The 16,186-nt window shown below is 35.7% G+C and overlaps 1 protein-coding gene across 5 annotated transcripts in view; it reads right to left on the reverse strand.

Moving 5' to 3' along the window:
- PDE7A (phosphodiesterase 7A) overlaps positions 1 to 16,186 on the reverse strand; it is an 80,170-nt gene that overhangs the window by 25,867 nt on the left and 38,117 nt on the right. For 3 of the 5 annotated variants that reach the window (XR_012630633.1, XM_074882189.1, XM_074882190.1), the window contains exons 2-3: positions 12,447 to 12,507; positions 4,748 to 4,831 (exon numbers count right to left, since the gene is read on the reverse strand). Coding sequence is in view for 4 of the 5 variants with exons in the window: in XM_074882189.1 (XP_074738290.1) it covers positions 4,748 to 4,831; positions 12,447 to 12,507 (145 nt within the window). In the remaining variant the exon portion in view is untranslated. The remainder of the gene's footprint in view (positions 1 to 4,747; positions 4,832 to 12,446; positions 12,508 to 16,186) is intronic. The other 2 variants (XM_074882191.1, XM_074882194.1) reach the window with 1 other exon arrangement.

Consider the following 16,186-nt stretch of genomic DNA (forward strand, 5'->3'; position numbering starts at 1 on the left):
CAGCCTTTTCCTTGTCCTTAGTTACCATGTTTCCCTCTGCATCCAATAAAGGAGGGAGATTTTCCCTAATCCTCCTTTTGCTGTTAATGAATTTATAGAAACATTTTTTATTATCCTTAACAGCTGTAGCCAAGTTGAGCTCTAGCTGCGCTTTGGCTCTCCTAATGTTCTCCCTGCATAACTTCACTACATCTTTACAGTCTTCATGAGAGACCTGGCCCCTCTTTCAAAGGCAATAGAATCTCCTTTTGTTCTTGAGATCCAGCCAAAAATGTTCCATGAACTGCAATTTCCAAGCAAACAGTCTGAAAGTTGTATACCAAAAAAACTCTGGAATTTCTCATGTGTTTGCACTCTTCAGAAAGAGAATTAGATTTATCCATCACCTATAATAGTCACCTAAACTCTTCCTCCATATACAACTAAGGAGAAGAACCATTTAAATTTCAATTAAGTTGCCATCACATCATTTTCTCTCCTATGTGAAGCACTGTACTGTATGCAAGGCTCAATTTGAATCAAAATTGAGTCATTCCTAAATGTTTACAGAAACATGCTGATTAACTCAAAAAACCCTTTCTTCTAAGATATTTTAACTCATGTGACATATTCAGTTATCTATAGAACACAAAATAGAGCCACACATGTCGGCAAGATCACCATCTCCCCACAGAAACATGCTCAGACTAGAGTGGCACGAGAGAATTCTAGAAACTTTTTGACAAGATCTTATCTATTCTGGACAGGAAAAGCATGAAGAAAAAAATGTTTCCTCTCCACAAACCCAAAGTATTTGGTTTTTATCCAGTTCTTCCAGACTATATCCAACAACCCTTTCCTAAAAAGGAAGTTTGAAAGCATGACGTTCTATCTGCATAAGACACTTCCCAAATTTTTTGCTTTTATCTTAATTATTCACTTTAGCTTCACTTTATTCATTTTGGCTTCACTTCCTCACTATAACATACTGTACACATCACTGAGCACGTTTGCCAAATTTTTTTTCCAGGTTGAACAGTGAGTGATTGGGGCACATTATATATTGTTTGTGCATGTTAGAAAATCCTCACAAACATAATCAAAGTTTCTTAGGTGTATGTGTGTATATATACACATATAGACATGAGTATAAAAAAAAAATAGATGTTATTGACAATCTCTTAATAGCAAGAAAACAAAACCTGAAATTTTATTGCTGGCTTACTATTTTTGAAAAAGGGAGTATTTTTATATTCCCATTTACCAAGTCTTCTACCAAAGATTTTTGCATTAGCTTTTATCAACATATTCTGTCAACACTGCAGACTGAATTACTATCTATGATGTCTTGCGTAACGTAAAAATAACTTAAAAGTAATCACATTAACTGTAGTCTATTTGTAAACCAGTAGAGAGCAAGAGTGGTTATAACCACTGCAATCACTTTTTCAATAACTTGAAAACCGAGCAGTACATGCTGGGTTGTCAGACAGTAAAGTGCCAAACCCTCCTCGTTACCTGAGGAGTGAAAAGTAGATCCAGTGCTCTACATTCCGAGATGAATAAAATATTAAAGTGTCTGCAATTTGCTGTGCAACTGTGAAATATGTACATCCACTGAACAAAACCAGACCATTATATTAAAGGTAAAAATTTACTCCTGAGGAAGAAAGTTATGTGGCTGCTCTCTCCTTTCCAGAAACGGCAGCTTTTAGCTGCTAACTTGAGTTTATGCCCATGATCCCACATGACATGATCAACACACCACAGTAACAGAAAAACTAATTGATGTCTCAATGTTAACCAATTACCAACCAACATGAACACCACAATCCTGACTTCCCCCATTCATCAGGAAGCAGTCTTGTTGAAACAAAGATTTATTAAGCTATTCTTCCTGCCTAGTTCCTGCAATAGCAATAAAAATGTGACTTCTGGAATAGCATATAATACAGAAGGAAAACTACCACTCAAACAGTTTGATCATCAGCCAAATCCCACATTTAATAATCTTCAAATAAGACTCACATACCACAATCTCTAGCAACAACAACAAAGACATTTTTCCAACAATCATTTTAAAATAGAATTTCCTAGAAAGAAGTTACTATTGAGAATACTTTTAGCCAATTCAGAAACTTGAATATTTATTTGCCAATTACAGAACTCTGGGATGAATATGTAGACACTGAGTTTATAATCCTTAAGAAGAAACAGAAGTGGTCTTAACTAAATGCTAACAAATTTTACTTTGGTAACACTAGTTGAAGTTGCAAGTAAAAATTATGTTATGAAACAGAAGTGATTATTAAAAAAAAAAATTAGAGTAATGCATTTAAAATTCAGTATTCCTCAAACCTAACAATAAAATACTGGGTTAAGAGCCTATCAATAAAATATTAGAAAAACAAATGGTCAGCAGATTATTAGCTGGACTTCCTGAAAGACGTTCATCATCTTCACAAAACATCATTGACAGAAAGAGAAAATAATGCTAAACAACAGAAGTTAGCTAAGCAAAATGCAGAATGGCAGTAATGCTTCAACACTGTGCATGATAGCCAGTATAGAAGTCATCTGCAAAACACGTAAGCAATGATCACTGCAAAACATCTAGAACCACAGAGTAAAGTTAGTGGACAGTAGAAGAAAGTTACAGCGAAACTTTACAAACACCATGAAGGAAGCATATCCATGCATTACTGATGTTCAGTATGCAGCTGTGGTAGGGAAACAAAAAAAGCCAACACTCTGATGGTTTAGTCTGCTTCAGCTGCAGAGGAGACCTTTTTTAGTCCAGTTTTCACCCCAAAGACAACCCATCTGGCTTGGCCAGCTCCTCTCACATGCTGTCTATTGCTCATACAGGTGAACATTTTTCAGCTATGTAGCTCTATGTGTCCAAATCCTTCTGGAGTTACCAGGGAATGGCAGGGAGAATATCCTAAACATGAGATCTGATTCCCACAACTTCTCTCTGCCCACAGTCTGATAGTACAATACTAAAACTCTTTTGCTTAAAACAATTAAGGAAACACTGATCAGGACTCAATTAGCATTGCAGAGAAAAGAAAACATTTTATTTATTTTAAAGAAACATTTATCTAATTAATAGATAATCTAGTGATATGGTGAGAGATGGGGCTGAATTCCTTACTGACTGAAAGGAACTCCACAACGTAGCAGGAGTCTGAAGTCAAAAAGCAATGCTGCAAGAGGCCACAATCCTCAAGTGCAAAAAAATCTGACTATAATATGGAAACCCTGAAAACTGCCACAGCAGCTGACTTGAGAGGGAAGCTGTAGCCAAAGAATTTTTTGGGCCTCCTAGCAACATTCTTTGCTGTCATCAGACACCACAGTTGATGTTGCTAAAAGTTGGTGCCTGTGCCTGAACAAGTAGGGGCAAGAAGAAAGGGTGTGAAAATCCTTTTCCTGATTAGTCATGATCTGCCTGATGCACAGACATCAGGATGGAAAGAAACAGCATGATGAGTACCATAGAAAATACAGTTAATTTGACAACAGCAATAGTATCATACATGACTGCCTTTTAACAGGTAGTTCTTACAATATTTCTGTTAGTATTTTCCCATATCAGCATGAAATGCCACATATATATACACAAAAAGACAGTTACATAATTCATAAATCGCATGCTATTTCTACAGAGAATTATTATACTCAGTAGAATTATCAGGACTTGAGATGGAAATCTTATCCTCTTCATTGAAAAATTCAATATAGCATACTCTTCAAACTTTGTTTTCTCACCTATTTTATGATACTAACTTTTGAATGAAACTAAGAGTTTAAGAGTTTTAAATTTAAGTAGTGATCTACTTTTAAAAAGAGTAACTTCAGTTAAGATCAGAATATTAATTAGACCAGTTTCTGCCACTCATTTTTATTAATAAAGTAATTACAACAACCACACTTGTTACCATAAGTTTTTCTAAATCTTTCCATTGCATTCAGAATACTTGGAATTATGCTGATACAATGTTGGTATAGATACAACATTTAATACATTAATATTATTGGCATAATTTAATTAAGACTTAAATGCCCTGCACTTTTGCTGCATATTGGTTTGGTGGTTATTGAAACTTTTATATTACAACAACTACTGACATATTTATTTATAACAATATAGATGTAGAAAAAAGTGAAATTATCCAAAAATATTTTTCTGTAATGCTTCTCATAAATAATGTTTCCCAAAACACATAATCAAAAAAATTTCGTCTGCTCTTTTTCTTGTAACACTTTAATCTTTCTTTAAAATTTGTCTATGTCCAAAAAATTTAAGTCCTAGCTACATGTCTGAGTAACTGTAATGTTAATTGATTATGATGAGGTCAAGAATATTGACATCTACTGTAATTTTCTTCAAACATCATCCTGGACCAGGCCCTTCTGCTGCTTTATAAAAGCAGGAAAGTATTCTCAACTGATTATGTGTGTCTGGTAAGAACTCGGCACACACATCAGTAGCTGTATATGCTGTATATAAGATAGGGATTTCCACAGAGATTCAGGTCTAAAATCAATTGAGTTTAAAGTATATTTTTAAAACCAAAAAAATTTAGCCGTGAAGATTTTCCTCTTCTATTTTTGGTAATGAAGTAGCATGAAAGATTTTCCTTAAGAAGTATAAAAAAATGGTCTTGCTATATAAGCTGCTAACTTTATTTTTAGAGGCTCAGTAGTTAAAATTAATGGAAGCCTTTGTTTATTTGTCATTTATCTGCTTTTAAATACTTACAGTGAAAAATACGGAAATCAATGTATGGATGAGAACCTCTTCTCTCTGTTTCAAATCCTGCCCGACTTCTTACTCGCACATCTCCTAGAAACAGGGTCAAGAGTGAAATAAAAGTGTGGAAGAGTGGCAGAGATAAAATGCAAATGAACATAGCCTGGAGGGGTAAAGATTCATGTACTTAATGGAGGAGGGTTATTCAAACAATAGGCCTACTTCAATGCTTTTTGTTTTAAAGGTGAAATTCAAAACAAAGTTTGAAGACTTGTTAAACATGCAATCGCATGCTTTCTTGTCAAAATCTCTCTGCCTAAGCATACTTGCCAGAAGCATGTGATAAGCATTCAGATGAAATTAGGAACAGCTTGCTACACCAGTATGGTAAAAATGCACCTTAATATGACAGGAAACAAGAACATTAAAAGTTGATTTGTTCCTCAGTAACACACATAAAACGATAACATTTTGTATAATATAAAAAAGATTCAGCTTCTAGAAATGGTAGCTTTTAGCAAATAAGCTAGTTACAATATGGTTTTATATTACATAATAGAATACTTTCCCACTAGCATTTACTTACTTGTGCTCAGCTGTTTGAATATTACACAAGAGCCTATTAAAATACCAAAACTCAGTATTAAAATTTTATCAAACTATTTCGCACTGCAATTAGCTTCAACCTGAATCTTTTAGCATGCTAGTTGATTTCTACTTACACATTTTACCAACTGAAAGCTGATCAGTATTCTTTTCATTAGGTATTTGTATGTATTAATGTAAGTAGTTCACCTGGATTAAAAGCTTTCACTTAAAATCCTTTAGCAATTACAAATTCGAGCAAATCTTTGAGGATCAAATGCAAGTGTTTCCCTCCTCAAATCCTAACAAAGAAGTGAAATTTAAGATGTGAAAATGTTCTGGTTTCTAATTATGAAAATCCTTCAAGTGTAGTATTATTCTCTCCTCAAACACAGCGATTTTCTTATGAATCAAAACTAAGTATTTAACACAAGGAACTAAGACTAATTTTATAAGAACAAAATAAAAATATAGCTATTTAATTTCCAGCAACTGGTAACATCTTGAGAGTTTTTTTTCCTTTTCTTCTCCCACCTGCTAATTTGTAATGCTGAAGCAGGCAACTGGTCAGAAAATAGCTAAAGATACTGACTAAAACTTCAGCAATATGCTTTTAATACTTAACAGGTATCTTTCTAGAGATACATATCTATAAACACTGATGTATCTGTAGTGACACACTTTACATGAATGTTATATTGTGAGGCACGCTGAAAGAACGACAAAATGGTAAGTAGGCCCAGGGATCCCCAAATAACAAGTGTAAAGTCTACATGTCAGTAAACGTAACACGGTTTCAGTTATTACTTGTTTTGTTTTTATGAAACTGAAAACCTCAAGAGAGCTGCAAGGGACAGTAACCCAATTACCTGTAAATGTTATTTTTCAGACCACTCATAATACATTACTTATAAAGGTTTCAAGCATTTATCTGAGCAGAGTGCAAGAGGCTTGTCTTGTTCCAGGCAATACAGAGGCAGCAAACTGTAGAACTCTTCTGTTAGGCGCAAGCAATTGGTGAATTTTATTTACAAAATCAATTAATAAAAAGGGAGGAAATTTTGGGAGAGAGGCAGCAAATGTATTAGTAGCTGTGTATGAAAATATCAGTTTACACAGAGGAAAATGTAACTTTCATTACCTTTCACTCATATTTATCTGGAAAATCAGTCATAGCTACAGCTGTGTGAATGAGTTCACCAGCTGAATTAAAAGAAAAATAAAAGAGCTTTTTTAGTTGAATTAATTTTTTTACACAAAAGGTGATACAACTTTTGTGAATTATATTTCGTTTTCAAGGCAGTCTTAACTTTCAAAATTTGCCAACCATAACGTGAATTAGCATATAGTTTCAGTGAGCAACTAGGTTTTGGTGAACAATTTACTTGTTCAAAGTGTCAAGGATAGAAAAAGTTCACAGGAAAATACCTGAAGACTATCACGGAATTCTGCAAACAACAAAACAAGCAGGTTCATCTTATAAACGATATCCAGAAAATTTCCCTCTGCTTTGTTCTTTTTTTATTTACTAGTACCTAGTCTAACAGCATAAATAGAATAACAGTATCCCTATTACCCTTGAAATGCCCATAGTGTTGTGGATTTTGAGTAGGAAAACAAGAACAACTGTCTCTAAGTGAAATGCAGAAGTGCAACTAACTACATTGCTTTTAATGGGGATTATTAAAACATTTACAGGAATAGTTAGCCAAAAGAAGAAATTATATACTGAAAATGCACATGGCAAACTATTAAAAAGGCAATTGTAATAAGATAAAGGTAAAACAAGGGTATTTACTTGCATACATATGAAGTGAGAAATTCCCAGCAAGGGAAGCAAAATTTTTTCATTAAATAGTTGTCAAAATTCTCTCTCCTTGATCATGGTAGAAGCAGATGGTATGTTGTTAAGAATCAAGATCTCAACAATGGATTAATTTTTTTAGAATACATTTGGATTTATTCTAGAAAAAGATATCACTTCTACAACAGGACTGGAATTCATCACAGCAAACTAAGTAGAAATTCCTATTGGGCCAAAATGAAGGCTGAAGGGCTGTTTCAATTATCACTGTACAGAACTACTGTATTTTTCAAGATTTCAGATAATAAATATGCTTGGAAAAAATCAGTACGAGTGGAATTTGAAGATACCATACATCGACCTATAGTTTCTATGTATATAGAAGCATAAAAAGGAATCGCATCAAACCAGCTGCACATTTGCACATTATGAAATTATGGGCTACTAGCACAGCGAAACCAATCTCTACTTTGTATGAATAGTTAACCCCAAAACATCCAGAAATACTGCACCATTGTTATGCATTTACTGTTCAGTTGATCTGACCTGCAGAGATCAATAGATCCCAAATGCACCCACTTCATTGTGCTTGCACACAACATAACATATTTGCATCGATTTGCTTGGGAAATCTTGCACAAGCTTTTTGTAACCCTGTGACTCTGAAATGATACAGAATTTAGTTTTAAGAGACATGTTCATCACCATAGGTAACTTAAAAAGGCACATTCCAGATTACTTTTATCACACAAAAGGACACTGTTACATAATTCCTTCAAACAGCAACAGAAGTCCCATCTCAGAGCCAATCACTATTATGGTAGCTGAAAGATAATTAAAATTCAACATCTAAAGCAAAAGATCTTATGAATAGTTTTCATTTATTTAGGCCGTTTAAAAAAATATCGAAGTGGTTGCTAAATCTTTTGAAACCATCAGATTGCACTGTTTGCTTACAGGTAAATGTCCTTGGCAGGGGCAGAAGTGGTAGCAAGCTGACAGTTTTTAACTAAAGTGCCTCTTTTTTAGCCACTTTAGCCACTCTGAAAAGATTCCTCTGTTTCCTTAGGGGAACACATTCAAGTCCAGCACCTTAATGACAGTGGACTTCCAGGAACATTTTTTTTTTCCCTCTTTGAGAGTTTCTGTGAAACCAAAGAATCAAGCAAAAGACCTAAAAATCATGAAGCCTTCCTTTCAAAAATCTCATTTTGTGCAAAACATGACAAAATATGTTGGCTAAGTAATCAGATTTTTTCCAGAATAGTTCTACATGACCAGGATTGCTTGCATTTTTAAGACAAAGACCATACAGGCAGAAACTCATCTGAAGATTGAATAAATAGTGGAAGAAGGAATATAAGAGAGAGGTTTGCAGCTACAGCTGAAAACTGAAAAGGCATTAGGGCTGTAACAAAACTTACCTTGAGACAGATCGTTTAGTTCCTACTCCTCTCTCTGATTCCTGCTCACACCACAAGGACAGCTCTGATACTTACGAGGCAGCTGAAATGCCATAGCTGACATCCCTGCGTGTTAGGGTTACACAGCACACACTTCGAGCTACCCTAATACTCCAGTGGGGCACAGTAACAATGCAGCAGCTGCTTGGAGAGCTGAGGCCTTCTGGAGCAGGGGCAGAAACCTCAGAGATCACGGAGGACAGCTGGGAGCAGAAATTACAACAGCCACCTCAAGGGAAACCACCCAAGTCAAAGCCATGAAGTCATGAAGAGCAGGATTTCCAGAAAGAATTACTAGCTTCACAGATTAAAGTTCCTATTAAATTTGTTGGAGAAACAGATGACAGGTCAGCTGAATATGCCCAAATTAAAGCAAAAGGAATACAACATAGCAACTGCTACCATATAAGAGCGTGCACCTGCATTACTCAGTAGTTGGCTTCCACTGTTTCCTATTTGAAGTGATAAGACCTCTAAAGAAGGGTAAAATCTCCAGTTTTAGTTGAGAGGTGCATGCTCACCGATACAAGCAGTCAGTGCCCCACTCTTTCTATCCCATGCACAGTAGCAAAACTTTCAGGCAATATAAAACAAGAAGAAAAAGAAACTAGAAAAGCAAAAAAGAGAAAAGTCAAGAAAGTTTTGAGATTACATAGAAGCACTTACAAGAAATTTTGAGAATTCCTCATAGTTGCTGAGAGAAGTAGCTGACTGAGGTGATGCAGATATATTAGCCCTTCCAAGATCTTAAAAGAAAAATTCTACAATGCTGCATCTGTATCTATATTTTTAAATAGTAAACAAGCCACTCGTGAGTGGCTTAGTGTATATTTTGGGAATGGGTATGACAGATGAGTCAGAGTCAACACTGTTTGTTTATATCGACACTGATGAAGACAGTTAAGAGTTAGTTGTTTATTTTATGTGCCCCTAAAATTTGATCTTTTAAATTGAACCTGGAAACACTGCTATAGCACAGGAATTTCTGTTTACTTGGTGCAAATGAATTTCCATTGGATTCCCCCTGGGACAGTCTGAAAACATTAAAGGAAGCAACTCTATGGCCAGCACAACGAAGCAGAGGCAGACTGAGGTGCCCTAGGTACCCTTAACTTTCTATTTTTGGTTGGCTAAAATAAATACCTTATCAAGGTACATTTTATTAGTAGATATAGTCTGTTTGGAATAACAGCCAAGTAAAAGGCAAAACCTCTCATCACTGTGCCTAACTTCCCATTAAGTTACAGATGAGTATTCCTTACAGTTTACTCTGCTAAAATGTGCTAAGATAAATTACAAAAACAAAAAAAAAAAACCCCTCACAATACTGTATGGGAAATGCAATACTTCACATTTCTTGGAAAAAATTCTAATTGAATATATTCATTCTGGAATCTGGTCTGATATGAATGTTTCTACATACCGATGCGTCCAACTGTTCAGCTTTCAGGCTGGTCTTTTTTACAGTCCATTTACGAATACAACAGTAATAAATCTGTAAACAGTTGGTAACTTGTACAGTATAGTGCACATAACATTTGGGAAAACAAAGTGATCACCAACAAGTGAGAAAGTAATGCCAATTTAACATACTAATTCAAACTTCCAATGAGCAATTTTTTTATTTGCTTGTTGGTACCCTCCTCCCCCCAGCTGAAGATAGAAGAGGTCAATCCTTTAGAAGACCTACTGCCTCTGAAGAGCTAGCATCATTGAACAGCAACAAATGCCAGCAAGAGTTACGCTAGTCATAACAAGCACCAATCACAGTCTAATAATTAAATCCAATGAGAGGACAAGTGAAAATTTTATTTACTTAACATCATGTTCTGAATATATTCCAGTTCTGCCTATGAGAACAGTCAAAGAAAGATTTCAAACCAAATGAGATTTTTCTCTCAGTTCAGGTGTATATACCAAGAGCCACAGGAAGTCATGCTTTGCTTTCCTCTAGATTTACTTGAGCATTATCTGCATTATCCCTTTTGCAGAAATGATGAGCCTAACTACTTTATGGTACAGTTAAATTTCCAAAGTAGCAAAAGAAATTAGAATATTCTCCCCAGAAATTAATAATTATTTTCTTACAAGCTGTGTTTCTATCCCTAGCAGATTAATTTTTAAAAAGATAAAAACACAGACATATACTTACAGTACCTTTAACTCAAGCATATCAGTTCATTTTTAAAATTAAAACGTATTTTCCCTGTTGTGGAATTAGTACTTAATCTGTAGGATTTTGAAGCAGAAAAAAAATCTGTATTTTCTAATTACAGCACAAAATTAGTTTAAAAAAAGTATCATAAAATCAAGGAAACAAAGCTACCTCAGGCCTAAATTTACTTTATTCTTATGACTAAAGCAGAAAAATCACATTTTGAATAATTCTAGTGTTCATCCTGCAAAAAGGATGATTAAAATGAACAAGGTATTTTAACTTTTGAAAATTAAATAAACCTATTTCCAATAACAAAAGAAACCCAGTAGCTTTTTCAATAAACATTTAGAAACTAGTATCTTCTGTCCTCTTCCTCTCAACAAATTGCCAAAGTACATTCTCTTATCAAAAATCCTTCAGTAGACAGTCAGTGCCATAATATTAACAACTTCACAAACTTAAAAAAAATCAAAATAATTGAAAAACAAAAATGCAAAGATGCTAAGTCAAAATTGGATTTATATATACATATGCACATGTATGCCTACATACGTAAGTTATGACTAAATTCATATATATACACATGTGTACACGTGCATATAGCTTACAACTTTAAATTCACAGACAATGCAGTCATGAATTTCTGGGGACTAATACATACAATATACAACTAAACTGAAAAGACTCAGGGCATAAAAAGACATTCTGGCTGATTTAGTTGGAGCGGGTGTAAGAATTTATAATCACTAGCTGTTGATGTTCACTGAGCAGTGAGAGACATCATGCAAGCATTCATAGTCCATTTCAACACAAAATCATAGCTCAAGATGGCTTAAATTAAGTGGCATGATTTTGCCATGAAACAGACTTAAGAGCATATACGCAGTTCCCATGCCATCTGCACCACCAGCAGCCTCCAGAAGAGGTGCGGGAAGTACTGAATCCGGCAGCCAGATCTGCAAAGGCTTTGCATCTTTCTCTTCTCAACGACTGACCTCAACTCCTTTGGTGCACTCACTATCACAGAGGGTCTCACCCAGACGCTTGCCCCTCCCGATACTGTTCTTTCATTTTAATTCAGCTTTACCCTTTATCTAGTTGCTACTCCAGAGACATTCTTCAGTAAGTTGACTAAACTACTGGCCCTGGCATGCCTCCTTCCCCTTCTCAAGTCATCTTCTAAGATGAATAAGAAAACTATTGTTTAAAATCATATCATTATTTTAAGAACACCTTGAGCATTTCATAGCCCCGGTATGGAAGTTTTTAAAACTGTATGGTAACTCTCACACAAATGTTCTCTAAGCTACAGTTTTAACCAGAAGGATACCATACAAAGGTGATAAATTCCATCACAGAAATAAAGATCAATCATGAGTCAACTTGGAAAACTTAACTTCTACCAAATACATTAATTATAAGAACTTTTAATTTTTGTTTAATATAGGAGGAAAACATCCAACACAACGGTTAACTTGGGGGGGGGGGGGGGGGGGGGGGGGGGGAGAAAAAAGGCAAACAACCAAAAAACCCAAGTCAACACAAAAGAATTCAAATTCTTCTAAAGAATCTAACCAGAATATTATCCAGGAGAAAGGGAATGATAAATTTAAGAATTCAATACTCAAATATAAAAAAAAAATATTTTAAAATTAATCAAGCGTTAGACCTTTGCAATATAGAAACTGGTATGCTTACCTAGCATACGAATGTACAACGCCGTCTGATCAGAGCTGTCATAGGAAATTGCTCCACGTCTCTGCAAAAAAAAAAAGTGTATTTTAAGCTGAATCATTTTTAAATTGAAATAAAGTATCAATTGTCCATTTCCAATTTAACTCTCAAAATTAATTTTAACATGCATGTTTCATATATATATATATACACACTGATTTTGTTTTAGAAGGGGACAAAGGAAGGACAGGAATTGGTGATGAAGAGATTATGAAAAACAGGACCATAGCGTGGAAAAAAAATCCCCCCTAAATTTCTTTCCAGATGCTCCTCAATCATTCCTCACAATAAAAAAAAAAAGAGACACGGAACAAGATTAAGCAGACACAATAAAAACATGCTCCTCATAGCCTTCTAGAATGTAATACTTAAAACAAATACTTGCAGTACCTGGTTTATTTCGTTACTTTTCCCTATGGGGTATTTCCATCTTTCAAAGCGAAAAGTAATTTTAAAAGAAGTAAGAGAACTCAAAAGACACCATTACTGAAACCCTAGCAATTCAACCTATATTCTGCAAGGGCAGGACTTTGCTGCCACATGCTACTTTCGTTCCACCCAGTACTTTCTGTAGGCAAATCAAGGTACTGCTGAAGCAGGATGTAATGCATAAAGGTATTTTAAAGAAAACAAGCAAGTGGTATTTCACATTTGATGATAAAAGTCTAAGAGTCATCAAGCTATCCATGCACTACACTGAGATACTCCCATATAGGCTGTACTTCTTACCTACGCAAAATATGTACGTTCTATACATATTCAGCTAATGCAATAATAGTTATAATCCAGGAAGTCTCCCACAAGTGTGGTGAGCTTGTCCTCTAATAGCTGAAAACTGGAGGACTGTTCTCCTAGTTACACAACACTGGCATCACATGGTCTTCAAAGGTTGGCACAACCTACCACCCAGCCTCATGCCTTGCCTTTACGGTACTTTCACCATCTTCCACCACTTCCTAGGGCCTTCATTAATGTTATTTCTTAACCCTATGATCAGAGGATCACCTTCACAACCAGACTTCAATTTTGCCAGTTCACAACATTTGTTGTTTAAAGAAATAAGATTTTTCTGTGTGCGTGCACCTTTCCCTGTCCACCACACTTCTTACTTACACTGGGGACAGTGCAGTGCTCAGTGCCACAAAGGATTATCATACCCCTTTGAGAACTTCACATAAAAGCCAACCTGGAGGTGAACGCAGTCACTCATTTTTAGCAGGAACAACACTACACCAGTGACATACACCAGCCTGAAAACGTGCAAGTTCAAAAGATGGGAAACCAAACCATGTTAGGAAACAGGACAGAAAAACAGATGTTGGCTGTTGAAAAGAATTCTGAAAGAAGGAGATAAACAAATTACTTGGAAGGGGAAAAAGGCAAAATTGCTTATACGCATCCATCTACAGAACAAACTGAATGCACACAAAGCAAGACTAGAGATTAATAACCTCTATCAGCATGATTTATACAACTGGTGTGCTAAGACTCCAAACCCAGAAAGTTACACTTAATTGTTTCAGTATTTTTCATGTTAAAACAAAAAAGAAAACCTTACACTTGAAGTCAGAGAAGTTTTTCTAAAGGTAAGCTTAATATTTAATTACAGAAATGACCAAAGACCTAGCTACAAATGGGGTCCAATTATAGCAGCTGTTGTAAAGACTACAAGGAAGAACTCCCTGTACGGCACTTTTATGTTGTCTTAGCTTTTGTTCTGTATTTCCTTGGAAGATCATAAACCATGCAAATAATCCTTCCCTTGGAATATGTTTGTACAGCATTTCTCACAGCAATGTGCCTGCCCTGATGGGCAAGGCAGCAATACAACTCATCAGCCAGAAAATGACACTGATTTCTCACTAACATTTTCAAATTTCTGCCTATAACCTACCTTTGAATTTCAGCAAATTTCAGCTGAATATAGTTCCAGTAGCCTGGAACCTTTCATATCACTGACTAGGCATAATCAGTGATGTAATTTAGTGCTAACTTACAATTTGCACCTGTCTATCAGATTTCTGGACATGTCCAGTACAGTTCTGTAATCTAATACAGGAGAACGCTAAGCACACATAAGCTAGAAGAACCATGCCCAACTGGAACATTAGTCTCCAAGAAGGAAAACAATGCAAAAATTTACTGAAAAATAAATCTGTTTGATATGTTGATTCTAAAATATTACTTGCTCTAAAATCTAAAGTATTACTTGCTGAAGTAGTACATCCAGTATGATATCAAACACGAAGCAGATTTTTAAAAGCATAATCCAGTTGTTTACACAAGCAAGTGATTTCATTCTGCAAGAACTGACAGATCTCATAGGAATCTTTGAGCAATCAAATCCTTTTAAAATTACCTGTCAAAGTTTGACTTCCTAAGGAAAAACAGACAATGTATTGTGTAAACCTTACTAATAATACTTCAAAAGTGGTAGGACAATTTCAGCTAATTTTGCTAAAAGGGTAGAGGTGCTAAAGACGTGTCATTCACTGAAATTTTTTAAATAAAATAGGTAAGAACACAACACTTATTAGCAAGTTCCACCAAGGGACAGATACAGGGTAGGCGATGCGTAGTCAGACCTCGTACCTTTAGACCAGGCACATAAGTGAGGTACAGATTGTTAGGAGCACTGCGGTGGGAAGTCAGAGACAGAGGAGGGAGCTAATGGTACAAAGGTTTTTAGCAACTTGTGATAGGTAAATTAAATAATATTACACTCATCCAGCCAGCCTGCTTTGTGTCAGCTCACGCTCCAAACTGGTAACAGACTATGTACCTCAGGTTGAGGTCTATCACCTATTCTCCCACTTCAAATAATACTGTCAGCGTATTTGTTATACTACCCCCTACACTACTCTAGAAAAATGCAAGGGAAAAAAGGAAAAAAAAAAAAAAAGAGAAGCAGTTTAATCTACACTGCCTGTGGTTCTTTAAGATACTCTGCCCAGATTCCACTTTTTAAATCCAGCAAACAGAAAGACCAGCTTCTACTGAGATGTGAACTCTCACTCGCAGCAAACCTGTAAGCAGAAAGGCAAGTGCGTATTTAAGAGCTAAAGTTTCTGTAAAGCACTCAACAGTTCAAACAATTTTATCACCAGGATTCTATCCTTTTTGACCGCCAAAAATACCTCCTCCCTCACTGCTAATCAAAGTCCCACTTTCTGTAGCCTACACCAAGGCATCAAGACTATGCTTACATTAAAAATTTACCTTACACAGTCAAGATGACTAGCCTGCACTGTATCAGCCTACAGAAACCTTGGCTAAAAGCTTCCTGGACTTCAGCTTGACTTGTGGCACTTCAAAATATCACGTTATTGTTAATATTTAACTCATTCAGCATAAAATTTTGTTTCTAGATCTCTGTCACCTCTTTGGTCTACCTGAAGCTTCGTACCTGTTAATAACCATAGAGCATATTGAATTCCTTGACCCTCTGTACAAATCTCAAACAAATAAGCATCATTACAACAGGCAGACAGAATTACTAGTGTCCAAACTGAAGACAATCCTAATGTGCTTAGGCAGGTTCCCTTTTCAAGCACAAGGACAACTTGGTCTGGTGGGAATATCTGCTGGACTCCAAGTGAATCAACAAATTTCTCAAATCATTAGATGAGGTTCTTAACCACTCCACTCCTTTCCAGACATGAACACAGCCTGGGTGAACTGGCTGGGCTGTTTTGCTTCAGCAG

This window comes from Strix uralensis, chromosome 1 (genome assembly GCF_047716275.1).
Source record: "Strix uralensis isolate ZFMK-TIS-50842 chromosome 1, bStrUra1, whole genome shotgun sequence".
Classification (NCBI taxonomy): Eukaryota; Metazoa; Chordata; class Aves; order Strigiformes; family Strigidae; genus Strix; species Strix uralensis.